The sequence below is a fragment of the Urocitellus parryii genome, chromosome 5 (genome assembly GCF_045843805.1).
Source record: "Urocitellus parryii isolate mUroPar1 chromosome 5, mUroPar1.hap1, whole genome shotgun sequence".
Classification (NCBI taxonomy): domain Eukaryota; kingdom Metazoa; phylum Chordata; class Mammalia; order Rodentia; family Sciuridae; genus Urocitellus; species Urocitellus parryii.
Window position 1 is genome coordinate 59296940 of NC_135535.1, and position 19547 is coordinate 59316486.

Consider the following 19547-nt stretch of genomic DNA (forward strand, 5'->3'; position numbering starts at 1 on the left):
AATCTCAGAACTAGCTTTTTTTTTTTCTCTGTCTCTCCTATGCCTTCATCTGAAAACAACCAAGAGAATTATTCAGTTTTGTAATATAAGATTATAGATTCAATAAGGATTTCTTACTCTAGGATGGTTTTTTAAAAAGGAGGAATAGGGTAGATGCTAATAATGGAACAGAGCAATGGGTCCCTCAGAAATTTTCTTCACTTTGTCTGTTTAGTCTTTACAACCTTACAGAAAGAAATGTATTCAGCCTTATTCGCTAGATTCTTTGCTCTTTACACTTCATCATTCTCTTTACTTAGCTCAATTCTTCACTTCCCACTTATTTATTATTTAGTGGTATTGGGGTTTGAACCCAAGAGCATTCTGCCACGGAACTGCATCCCCAACCCTTTTTAGTTTTTGAGATGGGATTCTCTAAATTGCCAAGACTGGCCTTGAATTTGTGATCCTTCTTCCTGAGTTGCTGTGATTACTGGCATGTACCACCATGCCCACCTTCCTCAGATCTTTGATGCCATGTTTTCCTATGTCAGTCAAAAGACTATAACCTCCAAGCCTGACCACTGTCTCAGTGTAGTCATTTCACACATAACTTTTTGAGCATGAATAGTATAGAATGCTCAAAATTAGGATTTTTTTTTCCCCCCTGAATTTAAAACAGTAAGTCCAAGGCTGGGGATATAGCACAGTCAGTAGAATGCTGAGGCCCTGGGTTCAATTCCCAGCACCAAAAAAAAAAAAAAAAAAAAAAAGTCCTTTTTGTTTGCCTAACAGAATAGACACCTAGGCTTATAATTCTTATCTGGGATCCAAATATCTTTCCTTCCTTCTTATCCCTGAGTCTCACTCCTGTAGTTAGCTGACTCCAGTCTTTTCCTTGCTGTAAAGCTGTGACATTCTCCGCATACCTGGAGGCTGTTAATGAGGGAGTCTATAAAAGCTGTGGAGAGAACAAGCTTCCTTAGCTGTAAATCTGCACCTTTTTATGGTTCTCTAGGATCATTGTCTTCACCACCATCACCCTAAGCTGCCCTTCCCCCCAGAAGACTAAAACTTTCAGTGTGGGCAAAGGCTATGGAAGGAAGGGGTGAATAAGGGCAGAGCTTCTTGGTGTTTTGTTGTTTGTTTTTGTATTTTGAGACAGCATTACTCTATGTTGCCTGTGTTGCCCATGCTGGCCTCAGACTGGCAATTCTCCTGCTGCAGCCTACTGAGTAGCTGGGACTATGAATATACCCCACTGTGCCAGACCTCTTCTTAGTGTTGAGCTGAGTCCTCTTGCTGTGTCTAACATGAGAAACAGATGGGGTAGCGAGGAACTTAGGAGAGAATACCTTTCTCTGCTCCCCACCCCCCTCCAGTATTGAGGATTGAACCCAAGGGCACTTTACCACCAAGCTACATCCCTAGCCTTTTTAAATTTTGAGATAGGATCTCATTAAGTTACCCAGGCCTCGAATTTGGATCCTTCAGACTCAAGTTTCCTGAGTAGCTGGGATTACAGGTGTGTATCATTGTACTTTGCTTCCCTGTTCTCTTACATGAGGCCTCTGACAGGCATTGTCACTTCTGATTATTGAAGTCCCCCCCCACACACACACACATTCTGATCTCCCTTTCTCTTGCTGTTTCCAGATTCTTCTTGTTTTTTCCTCCAAGAGGACTGAAAATAAAAGGTTGCATTCCTTTGCAGACCCTTTGAACCGTCTTGTTCCTGACTTTGTCATCTCTTTCCTCTCTATTGTCCCTGTATTTTGTTTTCTCTTATATCAGTATTAATAGAGTGTAATGTATGTAGTAACTATTTAGGTTTAATCTCTTATTCTGTCACACTAGCTCTATGACCCTGGGCAAATTACTTAATTCTGTGACTCTCTCCAGACTCTGTATCAGTATTATGAAGGTTGCTGTGAAAATTAATACTTTCATATTATGAACTCAGCATAATTTGCTTAGCATAGTTAATGCTTAATAATCATTGAAAAAATATTAGCTCTTAATTTTATAAGGGTAAAATAAAAGTAGGATAAGAACACTTTTTTTCCCCACTTGAACAGATTCTAGATAAAGAATGGGGGGTGAGTTTGGGCCTGTGTATGTACGCATACATGTGCTTATGCAATTGTATTTGGGAGTTTGGAGACTAGAAAGATGGGGGAAGAGTTCCAGTTCTTCTCTTAATCCTCAGCTTATGGGTAGGAAAGTTAACATTGTTACCTGGAGCATTGACTTTCCTACTTCTGCCCCACTATCCACCAGAGACTAAATGTTACACTGCTTGCTGTTTATTAGCTTGGGGCATGCCCCTCACATACGAAAACTGGGCAAAGACTAATGATAGGATAGCTCCTGATGCACTTCTTGGAGGGTGTTTTGGGAATAGGAGAAAAGACTTAAAACTCATCTTACAATTTCTTCTGTATTCCTTTGAGTAGTGAGGGGAAAACCATTTTGACTCAGGCCAAAAGCTAGGGATAGAACTGTAGATAAAGCAGTTCCCTAAGGGATGATACAGTGCACAACACTGTAGTTACTTGCCCAGTCTCAACTTGTTTTGTAGTTGGTATAGGGTGGGGTCAGTCTGGTAGTAGAATGAACAAGGCAGGGAAAGCATGATGGCACATTGAACCCTTAGTATCCTTGCTGCCTGTTCTGGATCATGCTGGTGTCACAGGAGCTTTCCTTATGTTATTATTTGTCAGGCAAGGTTGTTTTGCCACCCCCAACTTGTAACATCCTGGAAATTGCCCTCTAGGTATAGTGGGCTCAAAGATTGTTTGAAATGCTTAATCACTTTTTTTGCAGACAAAGCAAACAACTGTCAGTTTGTTTCATGAATTTTGGTGAAACTGTTGAGGAAACCTAGGAGTAGGGACTGCAGAATAGCAGACATTAGCTGGATTGTCTTAAGAAAACTTCAGATTTCCTATTCTATGAAGGCTGGGAGAGTTTTATAATCTGGGGGACTGTTTTGAATCAAGCTCTCCAGAGAAAGGAACTCCCCTTCCTTTCTCATCCTTTGTCCATCTGTCTTGGACTACATATCCCAACCCTCATCCCACAAGCATTTTTGTGTTTTATTGTTGTTTGCATTACCATGGATTGAACCCAGGGGTGTTCTACCACTGAGCCACATACATCCCCAGTCCTTTTTTTTTTTTTTTTTTTTTAAATTTTGAGGCAGTGTCTATTTAAATTGATGAGGCTGGCTGCAAACTTGTGATCTTTCAGCCTCTGCCTCTTGAGTTGCTGGGGTTACAAGTGTGTACCACACACCCAGATCCGTAGTGGTTTTTCTCTTGCTCCAAGGACCCCATCTTCTTAGTCCTAGAGCAAAAGGTTTCCTCTCTTAGATCCTCTTCAATTCCTGGTCTCCCAAGTATAAATGTCGCGCTTGATTAGGGAGAAGAGCTTGGCACTGATTTCTAAACTCTTTGACTGCTTTTATTTTTCTTTTTTCAGGTTCAAGTGCTGGATTGTGTCATGTGACCATCCCAAAACTCAGAGCACCCTATGGCCATCTTTGCCCTCTGTCACATAACTTGAAAACTACCTGATGGCCTTTTTGCAGTGGTTCCCTCGAGGAAGCCTTGATCTCAGTGAAGAAGTCCTTTCCTGGCATTCCAGTGCCCCAGTCAGCCCCATACTCCTCAGACACCCTTAACAAACAAAGGCAATCACACACATGATGTAACAAATACACAAAGTAAATAATTACACCAGTAATGATATGTTCAGAGGGGCACTGGCCAGGTCCACACACATAAGGTGGGGGAAGGGTGCCAGCCCCCACTGGGTTGCTGGGTTGTGTCTCCAAGCTTTTCTATCCCATGCCTCTTTGGGGATAGGGAGGAACAGGGGACTGCAATTTCAACTCAGATTTATATTCCTAAGAGAAATGACTGCTTTCCTGACTCTGCAAAGGTCTTTATTTGGTGGTATTAAAGGGCAATTTTTTAAGTGTCCCCCAAGTTTAACGCCCTAGCTGTTTAGATTTTGTAGAGGGAAGTTACCTAATGTTTATTGCCCAGTCCCCACCCTGTCCCAAGATCAAGAGGTATTTGACCTTGCGGGGAAGCATGTGCTATTCTTCACTTTTCTGCTCCTCTCCTTCTACTAAAGAAATGTGAATGGTCAGGTGTGTCTTGTTCTCCAAGACTGGGGCAGAAGGGTGAAGAATAGGGCGAGAGAGGAGAGACTTGGGGTTAAAATAGCTGCAATGTAGAAGGTGAGTTGAAAAGCTTGACAGTCCCTGTTCATTCCTCTACTGAAACACCTTATCTCATTTTCTCACTATGAGAATAGAAATAAGATGTTAAATTTCACCAGCATCACCTTCCCAAGCATGGTCACCATACCTTTGCCCCTTCAGTGGTCTGGTCCAAGCAGGAGAGACATGTGCTCAGGAAGAATAAGCCTTCCAGGTCTGCTCTCCACCTCAGGCTTTACTTCAGTTCAGTACTGTTTCTACCAGACCATAACTGCTGGCTCTACTTAAGAGTACCATTTTGCTGTAGGTCTCTGCACCCCCCCCCCAGCCTACCCCCTGCTTTCCTGACATCCTTAGGCTCTTGCCTGGAGCCAAGAGATCTGCTGGTGAGGTATGGATAGGGTGTGGAGATTCTCAACTCCTTGGCTTCAGGCACTGTCCATCTGGGAGGCAGGGGAACTTGTACTCTCTGAAGCCTGTGACTCCTCTAAGCCTCACATATCTTCACCACTACTCTGGTGCCCTGGTTATCTTGTCCCACAGCGAGAGGTATTTTATGTCCATAAAGTGCCCGTGGTAAGTGCTCAGAATTCATCTCTTGGCTGTGGTGGGTGCTGCTATTTCTCATTCCATCGAGGGGAAGAAACTGAGGCACAGTGAGTCCAGAGGAGAGTGAGTCAGGATTATGGGAGGAATGAATTGGCCCAGCTAGTGAGATGAAGTGGCAACTACTTTCTGCCTGCTTCCTAGCCTTTCAAACCAGGGAATCTCCTTCCTTCCCATTCTTTGCTGTCAACTGGCCTTGTCAGCTGCCTTTCCCCACTGTACTATCCCCTCCCTGCTTCCAGGTACTTCTATACTCCAAAAATAAAAGATTAAAAATTATATAGACACTCTGCTCCCTTTTTCTCCCTCCTTCCACCCTGAGCTTTGGGGGGTGGGGGACTAAAATGTCCCCCTTCCAGAATCCCTTCCACCTTGGTCTACAGATTCTATTCCCTAGCCCAGAGCAGTGATTTGGATTCAAATGCCCTGTAACCTTCAGCCTCCTTATTATTCCTTTCTTGACCCTTTATAATCTTACCCAGACCTGAGGGACTTTGGGGTCTCTACTCTTTTATTGACCTGAAGATAGAGGCTGGGAGCAGGGGCATTCCACAGGCTCTTTGGTCTCTCTCGGCTGAGGGTAATTTGGGCATAAACAGGCTATACCCTCTGGCTAAATCAATACCTTGGAGAAGGTGGGTCTGAGGGTTAGTTTAGTGGCGCTCTCATAGATCCTGGATGTTGAGGACTTCCCCTCCCTCAGCTCTTAAACGCCAATCTTGTATTATTTCCATGGCCACTCAGTTCAACCCATTTGGTTAGTTAGGTTGCTTATGGGTTAGAAACACATATATCAGCCCTCTTGCCCTTTACTCCCATTCCCAACCCTGGAGGCTTTATACAAGTGCTTAAGTGGGTGGGTATTGGGGAAGAGCAGGGTTTGGGGCATAAGGGACAAATGGGGCATAGTGGGCAGGGGCCCTCCTATTCCAGTAAAGCCAAGTACCCAAAAATAAAAAGAAAAAACAAAGAAAAATCACAATAAATAAATAAATAAAATTCCCAAATCCTTACTTTTGCCCCTGCCCTTGCTTCCCTTCCCCTGGTTATTGTTGTAGGGGGAGAGGGAAGATGCTAAGAATGGATTTTTTATTTCCTCTCCTACTGGATAGTCAGGGGATCTCCCCAAACTATACCAAGCCCCTCACCTTGCCAGTGGAAGAAAGGAGGCTTGGTGTGGGGCTTTCATTTATTACTCCATTTCTGTCTCTTTCTCATTGTTTGTCTAGTCTCTTATCTCTTCTCTCTATTCCTTTGCCTTCTCAATGTTGCTGTTTGTTCCTGTCTCTATCCCTCTGTACTTCTGTCTCTACATCTCTCTCTCTTCTTGCCAAACCTTCTTACCTGCAAACATCAAACACTCCACCCTAACTATGTCTGTCCCTCCTTTCCCGTTTCCCCAACCCCTTGTCCCTCAACCCCCACCTGCCTCCCTCTGTTGTATTGCACACTGCTTGGTCAGGGAACAAGGTGTGATGTTCATGGGAAGAGGTGGAGGGAGCTCTAGGGCTTGGGGAGATGGGGGCCAGGGCTGGGGTCTCAGGGTAGGGTCTGTGGGGAAGGCATCCACTGTCCCCCACCTTAGGAGCAGCCACAACGATCCACCACCATGCCAGGGATCTTGCCGTAGATAATCTGCTGCTTGTCATTGAAGTAGAGCATGTTGATTGGGGACATCTTGGTAGGGGTGCAGCAGGGCCCAGCAGAGCCTCTCGGATTGGCCTGTTGCACCAAGTGGGTATGCGGATACTTTTGCATAAACATGTACTCGCATTGGCCGGAGCAGTAGTTGGCCTTGTAGCGCTTAGGTGCGATGATCCAGTCCCAACCAAAAGCCTCAAAGTCCACTGTGAGGGGATATCGGCAGCAGCGGGACTCGCTTGAATGCTCATCACAATCCAGGCCTAGGTTCCGCCGGGACCGTTTTGTGTTCTCTAGGACTCGAAGCTCCATGAAAGGATGCTGAAGGTCAGGGAGAGGGGAAAGAGATGTGACATAGCCCTGAAAAGTTCTTCCCTGTCCCCCCCCCCCCATCTGCCTCTCAATAGTGGCATCAGAACAGAAACCATTGACTTGGCTTTTCCATTGCCCCACCCACCCCACCTTATCTTCAACTCACTTTTCTTGCCATCTATCATCTCTCAACTCAGCCTTCCCTAGTTCTTTGTCCTGGCAACCTGACCTTCATCAGCCCCTTGGCTCAGGGCCTCATCAATGTCCAGTTTTGGGGTTCCATTATCTGACACCTTTACCCCAAATCCAGTTTTCAGCTACTGCCTGGCTTGGTTCCCTGAAAAGTGACAGTTGCCACCCCATCCTCCAACTCATCTAGAATCAGCTCCTGGCCTGAGAAGTAATACTGGTCCCCACCTCCCTTTATGTTCCTAGTCTACTTTTTCTAACATCCCCACCTCCTCAGGGCCAGGATACACATATCCACCACCACTTCAGGCCCCCTGCTCACCAGCCCCTCAGCTCCTGGCCCCAGGGATGTGACAGCCAGGTCTGTGCCACTGGGATCAAAGGCGTTGATCTCGATGCCCCAGTTGCTCTGTGGCTGGCGGAACCAGCTGTGTAGCACTTGCTTGAAGTCGATGCTCTGCCAGTGGCCTGAGCGCGAGTGCAGCTCAATCTTGAGTGAACGGATACGGATGTGACGGCGGCCTCCACCCCCTCCCCCTGCGGTCCCTTCCCCAGTTAGGGGTTTCAGTCGCAAGATCTGCAGGTAGACTGTGGCTGGGCGGGGCACAGGCCGAAGGTACACCCACAGCTGTGCCTTCAGTACCTTTGTGAACATCACCTTGGGGCTGAAGTGGAAATGGCAACAGAGAGGACTGCCATCTGTCTGCACTGCAGGATCCGCTGATAAGAGAGAAGGGAGCACAACATCAGCAAAGGGTATTTGTAGAAAGGATCAGCAGCCCTGGGTGGCTTTGGCAGTTTGGACTCCTCAGCCTGAGTGTTTCAGCTTTTGCCCTTCTCCTGTGACTATCTTATGGATTATCCGTATGGGGTTTCAGGTACTGAAAACTGCCTCCTCACTTTGGATGAGGGCTCTATCAATCCTTACTAATCTGTACCAATTCCCTAATCCATTTATTTATTCTAATACACAGGTTCCCCTCTACATTTTAACCTGTAAAGGTAATTATCAGGGAATTCTCCCTTCCCCTTCCCTAACTATTCCCAGAATGTAAGGCTCCAACTTTTTCTGAATCTTTAAGCTCTTCATAGAAGCCATACCTCTTACCACACCTGCTGTCCTTAGGTCACCTTGCCCCATTTCTGCTGATTTGTCTGATGGGCAGGTGGAATCTGGCATCCCCCCGGCAAAAAAAAAAAAAAAAAAAAAAAAGGTGGCCTCAGAGAATATAACTCAGGGTCCAGAGGGAATGTAGGCTAAATTTATCTTATAAACTAAACCAGAATTGAAATCCATGAAGGCTTGTGTCATCCCCGGTAGCACCAGAATGAAACTACCCAAGCATATCCTATGCATCTGACTCCTCATTCCTTTTCTCCTAAAAAGAAGTTTCCTTAGCTGCTTTCTCATCATCACCACCATTAGTGCTTCAGATTTTGAGGGAGGGAAAAATTGTGTTTCTTCCTACTTTCCCAAAGCATCAGAAATAATAATTCGGGCTGGGGATATAGCTCAGTTGGTAGAATGCTTACCTTCATTCACAAGGCCCTGGGTTCAATCCCCAACACCACAAAAACAAAACAATAATTCAACATACCATATCAACTATAATCAGCAGGGTACAGTTGGTGCACACTTGTAATACCAGCTACTCAAGAAGGCTAAGGCAGGAGGATGGCAAGTCTAAGACCAGCCTTAGCAACTTAGCAAGACCCTGTCTCAAAACTTAGGGGAAAAAAGGGATGGGGATGTATGTAGCTCAGTGGTGGAGGAACTGCCCAGCATGTATGAAGTCCTGGGTTCAATCCCTAGCACGACAAACAAAATTCAGTAGCTTTTTCTCCCCTGAGATTCCTTTGTGTGTGTGTGTGTGTGTGTGTGGTTTTTTTTTTTTTTTTTTTTTGGTCCAGGACCACCAGCAAGTCTACAGAGGTTCAGTATCCCAACTTCACTTCTTGACCTTTTCCCCCTTGTTCTGGACCATAAATTAAACCTTGGGAATTAAAGATGATGCTCAATATATCCCTGTGCTCCCAGCTTCTTCCAGTTCCATTTCCTAATCTCGATAGTTTGGGAATGCCCTGAATCATGTTTCTCAAGAATGACCATTCTCATTCTAGATAAGAAGAATCTGGAATGAGCTTTTCCAGTCCCATATAGCTATGATGCAGAAGTCCAGGTAGGCCCTTAGGTATTATGCCCACGTTACATTCTGTGTAGTCATGGAGGACTTAACATCCATGAACACTTTCCCGCTTCACTCCAGGAGAGGAGGACCTTCTGAATAGGATAGGAAGAAAGTCCTTTGTAATCTTCATATTTTAGGTCACAATACACAAAGTCCTCTGCATCATTGTCTTCCTTGTTTCTCTGAGGTGCAGTGTTCTGTTAGTCCTCCCATTTATCCTACTGGCTGGAGCTTCAGTAATGACGTAATAGAGTGGGGCTTGGGGAATGGAAATTCAGAGATTAGGAGAGTAGCTGGAGCAAGGAAGCTACTGGTGAGCTCAGGAATGACAAGCAACAATCCAAATAGCATATTATGCCCAATTTAGGCATAGGAAATGTCTATTTCTTGCTATTAAGATACTCATTTTGAGGGTGGACACTATATATTTTACTCACCACTGTAGCTTTAGTGCTTCCCATAGTACCAAGAAGTATTCAATAAATACATGCTGAATGAACTCCCAATTTTCAGTTACACAGGCAAGTGCTTGAGAGTTCTTCCTAAACTGTCCTTGGCTACATTGAAGTGGGTTTAACCACTGTTTGACTCCTCATCTGACCTTTCCCATAGACTTCTTGGTATGATAGTAATGATTCTTGATTTAGGTGCTGAGCATTAAAGAATGTGAAAATAGTAGTAGTTTCTCAATAAATGTTTGGTTTTCTAAACTCTAAACATACCCTACTACCTTTAGCTGACCTAAGATTTGAAGGTGAGGGATTGGGCACTTGATCCTTTGGTTCCTTCAGATAAAGGATTGCCCATCCCAGGGAATCCTCATACACTTCTACACTGGATGGGAGACTAGTCAGTACTACTAGGGGCAGGACATAGGGAGAAAGTAAAGAGAAAGGTGAAGAGTCAGGAAAGACTGGAGAAGGTGAGGGAAGTAAGAATCAAGAAGATCCAGGAATGAAGACAGGTTAGTAGAGAGAGGCAGAGAAACGGAGGTTGTAGAAAGATTGTGGTGTGAGAAGAAATAAGTTTGGGAGTTGGAGAACACCAGGGTTGAGTAGAAAGGAGTGGGTGGTGGTTAAAAAGTTAGAGGTGGGAGGGAGCTAAACCTGATGGGGTAAAGATAAGAGGACACAAAAGGTAGAGAGAGAGAAACAAAGAATAAGCAGGTAGAGCTATAGAGGGAAAGGGGCTTGAGAGAATCCTTAACAGCTCTGATGGGAAAGGGAGGGGGCCACATATGTGTTGGATTGATCTGGTTGGTGGCAGGCAGCAGGTCAGGTTTAGTAGGCGGTGCTGCTGGGGGAGAGAGGTCATTGCACTATTTTCAGCAAAAGCCCAACCCCCTCCTTACTTAGGGCCTCCCCTTTCCACCCCCAACTACACACCCTTTTCCAACCCAGGCTAGAAGGCCTAGGGGCAGGAGGTTGGGCTGAGAGGGCAGGGGCCTCTCAGTATGGGGAGGAGAGAGAAACTGAGGGGCTGGGCTCGGCTCCCAGAAGGGCAGGGGGCTGGGTTCCCAGGATGAAGGCTGGGGTGGGAGAGCCTGAGAGGGTAGAAGGAACTAGGACAAGCAAAGCAGTCTAGGCGAGGTGGGGGCTGGGGTCCAGGGTTGAAGGCTGGGGGAGGGGAGACAGGGGGAGGGGAGCAGAGGCCATCTCTGCTGACAAACACCTCCCCCGATTAGCAGAGCACAAGTCTCTTATTAAAGCGGGTCCCTGGGGATTAGACTATAAAAGTCTCTTTTTCCTTTTCCCCTCTCTCCCTCCCCCCTCCCTCCACTCCCCCTCCCTCTCTTAAGAGCTCAGCTAGGCTCTTAAAGGGGACGTACAATACCTGGCTGGAGACCCAGTTCCCTAGTTACCCAAGTGCTGCGTTGGTGGCACAAGAGTGGAAGTTGGGGTGAGACCCCAACTGCTGGTACCTCCTTCAGTCTTAACCTTCATTGCCCCATCCATGCATGCAGGGTCCCTTCACTTCCCACATCCCCACTATAGAGCTAATTCTGAGCTCAGACCTATAGCTAAGGAATGCTAGGCATAGTGAGGAGCAAGGGGAAGTCCAAGGCCCTGTCACCCATCCTGGGAATTCTCACACACTATACCACACAGACCAGAGCATCTTTTCCCTCTGTATCCTTCCATCTTCTTCCAGCAAACTCTTGATCAGAATTCTTCTACTACTGTTTCCTAGAATCCCCACCCCCACCCCCACCCCTGCCCTAGGTCAATCTCAGACTGACCCCAGCTTCCACAAGCAGAAGTCTTAAAAGGAGCAGAAGGGAGACTGAGGAAATGAGGATTAGATCTCCAGCCCTTGGTGCGGGGTGCATAGCTTGCCTGTGTGCGCGTGCACACAAACACACATACAAACACATACACACACAAATCCAGTTAGTTTTCCTGGTTAGTTTTCTTTACAGTCCTGATTAAGTACTGTTGAGTTCTACAGAAACACATTTGGCATTACCAGGTACTAAACCTCCCAGATGCACACCTGGGTTCCTGTGCCTCTCCTATGAATGTGGGCCACTAGGACCCTCAGCCCCCAGCTTTTTATTACCCATCTGCCAATAAACCAGTCTCCCCCCTCTTCTGTTCAGAGCCATAAACCAAACTGGGGGGTGGGGGACCTTGCCAAACCACCAGGGAATAAGAGAGGGCTTGGTTCCCTGGAGTTGAAGAGTCAGGGGAGACTCAGTGGGGGAGGGGAAGAAGGAGTCACCTGACCTTAGGGAGAGATAGAGTTGGGGGTAGTGGTATTGGCCTGGATTTTCCAGGCCATAAAATTTCAAAGCAGCTCATGTCTATTAACGTGTTCAGTATTCAGCTTCCTTAAGCCAGGGACTCGGATGCCTGGGTCTCCCCCAACACCCGTCCAGTTCTTTCTCATTCTCCCTTGGGTCTTCCTCTCTCTCAAGTCCAGTTGCCATCGGGCCCGGTGAATAAGGGACGGAACACTGAGGTTTAAGTAACCAAATGATTATCCTTAAGCCCCCAGCGCAATGGAGTTATCTTGAGATCGGTCGGTACCAAGAAGACAGTTTTCCTGGCCCCTTGGGATACCCAGTGTGAGACACGGCTCAGGATGAAAAGGGTGCCAGCTGGGCTGCCAGGAGGAACACTGGGTTCTGGGATCCTATTCCTGGGACAGAGAGGGGCACTCGGTTCTCTGGAGCCGGGTGGGCGCGTTGCGGAGCATCGGGCGGGGAGTTGGTGCCAGGACGATGGGAAGACACAGAGTACTGCGGCCCAGCTGGGAGCCTCCCAATTCTGTTCTCTAGTCATCCCCACCCGTGGCCCTTCAGGACAGAGTGTCTGCCTAGTCCCCAAAGCTTCGGGCCTCAGCTTCCCCCCGCCCCCGACTCCTTTAACGGGGGTCTTTCTCGCACACCGGGGTTGGGAGGCAGTATCTTGCAACCCGTCGCGTTTGCCCCCTCCCACCTCCAGGAACAGGGCCTGCATACAACTCCGTTGCCCAGCTTCACCGCTGGAAAAAAGTTCTGTGGAATAGCCCCGGGTCCCTAATCCATCAAGTTTTCGCAGAAAACGCTTCCGGGCCGAAGCAGCCGGGAGCGCCCGGCTTTGGAAGCCAGAGGCGCCCTTCCCAGAGCCGAGCCAGCAACGCACCGCTTGAGCCCCGAAGCCCACTTACTCTCCTGGGCCATGCTAATGACGGTCTCGGTGGTGGCGTGGTACTCGTCTTCCTCCAGGAAGTCCTCGGGCTGCAGCGCGTCGCCCTGGAAGTCATGCAGGTCCAGGATTTGCTGCAGCGGTGGCGCCTTGGGCAGCAGCTGCTTCACCACCTCTCGGCTGATGTTGGGCGCCTCCTTGAGCCGCAGTTTGCTTAGGATCTGCGACTTGATGCTCTCCAGGCGCAGCTCGCGGCTATGCTGCCGCCACACGCACACGGGGCAGCCGTCCGGCTCGGGCGCCACGGACGGGGCCGGCCGACTGGAACGCTCCCCCCCGGCCCCGGCCGCCGCCGCCGCCGCCGCCGCCGCCGCCGCCGCCGCGGGGCCCTCGGCCGCCTCCCCCCGGGGCCGCAGCTCCAGGGCGAGGAGCAGGAAGCCCAGCAGCAGCGGGGCCGCGAGCACCATGCTGGAGGGGAGGGGAGGAGGACTGGGGGGCGGGGACGCCGGAGTCCCGCAGGGAGGGGGCGGAGGGAAGAGGGAGGGAGGAGGAGGGGGTCCGGGCGGCGCGGGATTGGGGGCTGCCCGGCCGAGGGGGGGCCGGGGGGGCCGGGGGCGGCGGGCGCGCGGGCGGGGCGGGCGGGCGGCCGGGGCGGGCGGCTGGGGGGGCCCGAGCCCGGGCCAGGCCCTTTATAGCCCCGGCCCCCGTGTCGTCAGCGGCCGCGATTGGCTGCGGAGCCAACAAAAGAGGTAGCGCTGTCATCCGAGGCGAGAGAGGGAGCCGGAGAGAGCGGAGGAAAAGAGAGAGGGAGGGAGCGAGGGAGCAAGGGCCCAGAGAAAGGTGAAGAGACAGGAGAGGGGGAGGGGGTAGGTATAGAGGGAAAGTCAGAGTCAGAGAGACCTAGGAGAGACTGGAGGGATAAGGGAAGAAGAGACAAATCCAGAGAGACAGGAAGAGAGGTAAGAGAGACAGAGACAGACAAAGGAGGGAAAAGAAGAGTCGGATGGGACTAGACAGAGGTGAGAGACTTAGTTAGAATAAGAGAAGGGGTAGAGTTAGGGTGGAGAGAATCAGAGACAGAGATAAAGGAATGTCTAGAGAGAGGTGCGGCTAAACAAGGGAAGACTGAGGTCTACAGAGCAGACCAGAAAGACATAGAGATGGGAACAGGGTCAGAGGAACCGATAGGACAGAGACCAGTACCCTGGAAAGACAAAGGGAGAGGGCCACAGACTGGGAGATACCAAGGGAGCCCCTGAGAAGGCAGACCAAAGGATCAGGGCAAAAGCAGACTCCTGAGGGAAGGGGTGACAGCCACAAGAGTCAACCTTGGTGGGAGCACAGAGAGCCCAAAAGGGAGAAGGTGAAGAACTTGAGTCCAAAAGAGCCCCATCTGCCAGAGGTAGCTAAAGAAGAAGACATGAGGAGCCAGACTTAGTGGTACACACCTGCAATCCTGTCCACTAATGACGCTGAGAGAGGAGAATTGCAAGTTTGAGGCCAGCCTGGCAATTTAGCAAGACGCTGTCTCAAAACAAAAAAAAAAATTTAATGGGCTGGGGATGTAGCTCAGTGGTAGAGTGCTCTGGGTTCGATCCCCAGTACCTCCCAAAATAATTAATAAACTAATAAATTAATTAACATAAAATGAAGAACAAAATAATGAGGAAGCCCCAGCACAGTAGCAGGCAGGGTGGCACACCTTTCATCCTGGTGTCATCCCAAGGTTAAAGCAGGAAGATGCAAATTTGACAAACCTGGACAATTTAACAAGATCCTATCTCAAAATAAAGTGTTTATTTTTTTTTAATTTTATTAATTTTTTTTTGTTGTTGTTGTAGATGGACACAATGCCTTTATTTTGTTGATTTATTTTTATGCAGTGCTGAGGGTCGAACCCAGTGCCTCACATGTGCTGGGCAAGTGCTCTATCACTGAGCCATAACCCCAGCCCTCAAAATAAAGTTTGTTTGTTTTTTAAATTTTTAAATATTTATTATTTTTAGTTGTAGTTGGACACAATACCTTCATTTTATTTATTTATTTTTATGTGATGCTGAGGATTGGACCCAAGGCCTCACACGTGCTAGGCAAGTGCTCTACTGCTGAGCCACAACCCCAGCTCCTGTTTGTTTTTTAAGAGAATGGGGGTGTAGTTCTTTGGCAGAGGATATGCCTACCATGTAGGCCCTGGGTTCAATACCCAGTATTTCCAGTATCCCTCATTCCACCCAAAACAACAACAAAAACCATGGAGGCCACTATGTTTTAGAGAGGAATCTGGAGCTATGAATATCTACCTATGCCTTTGGACCTGCAGGATCTTAGATGCCTGAGAAGGGGCTCAAAGTTGCATGGGTGAGGATGGGGAGAGGTCTATTTTCAGATGTCTGAGTTGTAGGCAGCAAGTTACAAGAGGAGAAATCCAGAGGTGGTCATCTTCAAGTATGACCATGGACAAAGCCAGAAGGCAGAGTGAAAGAGTGCGAAGTGACAAAATTATTTGAAGGTGCTTAACATCTGATGCTGGATACCTCTTCCCAGACATCAGTTTCTCCAAGCTTTACCAGGCTGGCTTCTAAGTTGCCATCTTTCTGCCACTGCCTCTTGAGTATCTGGGGTTACAGGCATGTGCCACCACAACATCCAGCTCCAGCCTTATTTCTTTTCTTTCTTCTTTTTTTGATACTGGGACCTGAACTTAAGGATACTTTACCTTTGAGCTATATCCCCAATCCTTTTGATTTTTTATTTTGATACAGGGTCTTACTAAGTTGTTCACAGCTTCACTAAATTGCTGAGGCTGGCCTCTAACTTGTGATCCTCTTGCCTTAGCCTCCCAAGCCACCAGCATTACAGGCATGGGCTACCATCCCTGGCCCAGATTTCTTTCTTTTTTTTTTTTTTTTCAAAGAGAGAGTGAGAGAGGAGAGAGAGAGAGAGAGAATTTTTAGTACTTATTTTTTAGTTCTTGGCAGACACAACATCTTTGTTGGTATGTGGTGCTGAGGATCAAACCCGGGCCGTACGCATGCCAGACGAGCGCACTACCGCTTGAGCCACATCCCCAGCCCCCCAGGTTTATTTCTTAATCCCAAGTTCCAGAAGATCACTAGGAAAATTGAAGATGTTTGAGGGATCATGTTTTACTCATTTCCTGACATTTTCTTTTTTGATTCTAATTAGTTATACATGACAGTAGGATGCATTTTTTTTTTTTGGGGGGGTATCTGGGATTGAACTCAGTGGCATTCAACCCTTGAGTCACATCCCCAGCCCTATTTTGTATTTTATTTAGAGACAGGGTCTCACTGAGTTTCTTAGTACCTTACAGTTACTGAGGCTGGCTTTGAACTTGAGATCCTCCTGCCTCAGCTCCCAAGCCCATTATAGGCATGGGTCAAGGTGCCTGTCCAGTAGAATGCATTTTGACACATTGTACACAAATGGAGAATAACTTCTCATTCCTCTGGCTGTACATGGTGCTAAGTCACACCAGTAGTGTAATCATACATGTATATAGGGTAATAATGTCTATCTTATTCTACTATCCTTCCCATCCCTACCGTGCCACCTCTCCACTCACTCCCCTCTGCACAATCCAAAGTTTCTTCATTTTTTTTCCTGCCTGCCCCACAACTATGGATCAGCATCCACTTATTAGAGAAAACAAAGTTATGGAATGCTTCGGGAATTTGTGTGTCATTCTAGGGGCCATGCTAATCTTCTCTGTATTGGTCCAAATTTAGTATATATGCTGCCAAAATAAGCACTCCTGGAACTTTCAATCCCCCCCCCCAAGGAACTGAACCCAGGGGTGCTTAATTACTAAGCCACATCCTTTTTTATTTTTCATTTTGAGACAGGGTCTTGCTAAATTGCTTAGTGCCTCGCTAAATTGCTGAGGCTGGCTTTTGAACTTGAAATCCTCTTGCCTGAGCCTCCTGAGATGCTGGGATTATAGGCATGTACCACCACCTGGGCACTTTAAATGTTTGTTAAATAAATGGATGAATTTCATTATTGAGCTGCTCAGACCAAACCGAGGGGTTTACTCTTTGGAATTTGAGCCCAATAAAATATCATAAAGTTGACATAAACATAAGAGCAAAGTTGGGTTGGAGAACTGGAGTGGAATAAGGAAGAAACTGAGGGTTCAGGTGTGAGGAGAGGGGCTAGGAAAAACAACCCATGGAGCTTTTAATAGATGATCCCTTTCCATGGGGAACAGGAACTGAGATAACAATGGAATGAACAAAAAACTTAGCTCTTTCCTTCCTTTGCCTTGGACTAAGATATGGGTATCTCAGAATTTCATCAAGTTTATTTTTTTTAATTTTTTTATTCTTTTTACCTATAACATGGGGATCACAATGCCTACCCTCAACTGGTTGTGAGAATTACATAGTGATCAGTCGATAGAGGTGTTTGTGAACTTTTCTGTGTGTGTGTGTGTGTGTGTGTGTGTGGTATGGAACATTGAATCCATGGCCTTACACACACTAGGCAAATGCTGTACCATGGAGCTATATCCTTATTCCTTTACAAAATTATATATCTGTATGTATGTATGTATATATATATGTATAATATATGTATATATATACATGTATATGTATGTATGTGTGTGTGTGTGTGTGTGTATATATATATATATATATATATATATATATATATATATATATATATATTATATATATATAAATAAACTGGTGATTGTACCCAGGGATGCTTTACTACTGAGATACATCCCCAGTCCTTTTTTATTTTTAGATGAGGTCTCACTGAATTGCTGAGGGTCTTGCTAAGTTACTGAGGTTGGCCTTGAACTTCTGATATTTCTGCCTAAGCCTCCTGAGTCACTTGGATTACAGGCATGTGCCACCAAGGTGTCTAAAATATTTATATTTTGAGACAGGGTCTTGCTGAGTTACCCAGACTGGCCTCAAACTTGTAATCCTCCTGCTTCTGTCTCTTGAGTAGAGTAGCTGGGATTATAGGTAGGTGCCATTGTACCTGATTTTTTTTTTTAAGAGAGTTTTTTTTTTTAATATTTATTTTATAGCTTTCGGCAGACACAACATCTTTGTTGGTATGTGGTGCTGAGGATCGAACCTGGGCTGCACGCATGCCAGGCGAGCGCGCTACCAGCTTGAGCCATATCCCCAGCCCATGTACCTGATTTTTTTTTCCCTCTTTTTTTTTTTTTGTGGTGCTAGGGATTGAACCCAGACTTTTGTGCAAGGGAGGCAAGCACTCTACCAACTAAGCTATATCCCCAGCCTACTTTTTCTCCATCTTTTAAAAAAATATATATTTATTTTTAAGTTGTAGTTGGACACAATAAATTTTATTTATTTATTAAGGTTTGAACCCAGGGCCTCTAATGTGCTAGGAGAACGCTCTACCGCTCAGCCCCAGCCCCAGCCCCTTTTTCTTCTTAATGATTCTTTTTTTTTTTTCCTTTTTGATCTCCCAGAGGCTTTACCACATTATTCTGGTTTGTCCCATCATCTAAAATGTTTCTGTAATGTCACTTCCTCAACAAATTTGTAAACACCTTGAGAGAAGAGGTGGTGTCATCTCCTTCTGCTCCTGTAAAGAAGGCAGCACATGGGCTAAGGGTGTAGCTCAGTGTTAGAGTGCTTGCCCAGCATGTGTGAGCCCTGAAATTTAAGTATCAGTACTTTAAAAAAATGAATAAATGAATATGAAGGCAGCCCAATCTTTACTTCCTCACCAAACATGAATATAATGGCAGGTGCAGAGAAATGATATGCAAAGACTCAGGGAACGGATAGTCCAAACAAGACAATAAATATACAGTATTAGCCCAAACTCCAGGACAGAGAGATGCCTCCTGAACATGTCCATCTGGATAACCCGAGGCACTCAAACATCACAGCTCAAGTAGAGAATTCCTTCTCTTCCCTAAAATATGACCCACCTAAGTTTTTTTTTTTTTTTTTTTTTGTACCACACATGGAAGTCAGGAGAGCTTAACCAGTGAACTACAGCCCTAGCCATTTTTATTTTTTATTTTGAGATAGGGTCTCCTTACGTTGCTGAGGCTGGTTTTGAACTTGTGATCCTTCTGCCTCAGCCTTCTGAGCCATTGGCATTACAGACATGTGTCACTGCACCTGGCTCACCTGCAGGGTTTCTTTCTTTCTTTCTAAATACTGTATTTATTTATTTATTTTTATGTAGTTCTGAGGATGGAACCTAGTGCACCACATATGCCAGGCGAGTGCTCTACCATTGAGCCACAACCTCATCCCCTACTTGCAGTTTTTCATTTAGTGAATGGCAACCACCTAAGCTAGATACCTGGAAGTATTATTCCATTCTTCTTATACTCTTGAATCTGCATAAGTTTTTCTTCTTCACAGAACAACTCCTTGGCTGGGGGTTGGAGTTCAGTGATATAGTATATGCTTAGTATGTTTGAGTCCCAGGGTTAGATACCCAGCACCCAATTCCCCCTGCCTTCCACAATCTCTTTCCTTAGCTCTCAGTATAGATGAGATTTAGGCATGACATCCAGAAGTCCTATGCTGACTCTAGCTTCTTGACTGCAACAAGGCTGCCTGGGCTCCAGTTCCAGTAGCCTCCCTTTTCTGGCTGTGTGAACTTCAACGATTTTTACTATTCTACCACTAAGGGGCACTCTACTGGAGCTACATCCCCAGCCCTTTTTATGTGTTTATTATTGAGACAGGGTCGCACTAATTTGCCCAGGCTGGCCTTGAACTTGTGATCCTCCTGCTT

General features: G+C 46.6%; 2 protein-coding genes and 1 non-coding gene across 3 annotated transcripts in view; 1 reads left to right on the top strand and 2 right to left on the bottom strand.

The window, feature by feature from the left end:
* The window catches only part of Sarnp (SAP domain containing ribonucleoprotein), a 57146-nt gene extending 50764 nt beyond the window's left edge, over positions 1 to 6382 (top strand). The window contains exon 12 of the transcript XR_003301660.2: positions 3463 to 6382. The gene's annotated coding sequence lies outside the window, so the exon portion shown is untranslated. The remainder of the gene's footprint in view (positions 1 to 3462) is intronic.
* Positions 6383 to 6397: 15 nt separating this feature from the next.
* Positions 6398 to 13243, bottom strand: Gdf11 (growth differentiation factor 11). Its single transcript, XM_026398324.2, has 3 exons — positions 12799 to 13243; positions 7281 to 7678; positions 6398 to 6778 (listed from the first exon to the last, which is right to left on the bottom strand). Exons 1-3 carry the CDS (start codon positions 13241 to 13243, stop codon positions 6398 to 6400), a joined length of 1224 nt encoding a protein of 407 aa, XP_026254109.2.
* Positions 13244 to 16447: 3204 nt separating this feature from the next.
* Positions 16448 to 16549, bottom strand: LOC113189630 (U6 spliceosomal RNA). The gene has a single exon (XR_003301667.1). It is a non-coding gene; the product is annotated as a U6 spliceosomal RNA (small nuclear RNA).
* Between the last annotated feature and the right edge of the window lie 2998 nt (positions 16550 to 19547).

Coding starts and splice junctions, on each gene's coding strand:
- Gdf11 (XM_026398324.2), bottom strand. CDS start 13,243: ATGGTGCTCGCGGCCCCGCTGCTGCTGGGCTTCCTGCTCCTCGCCCTG. Junction 7,679..12,798: donor CATTAGCATGGCCCAGGAGA/GTAAGTGGGCTT, acceptor CTCTCTTATCAG/CGGATCCTGCAGTGCAGACA. Junction 6,779..7,280: donor GGCCAGGAGCTGAGGGGCTG/GTGAGCAGGGGG, acceptor CCTGACCTTCAG/CATCCTTTCATGGAGCTTCG.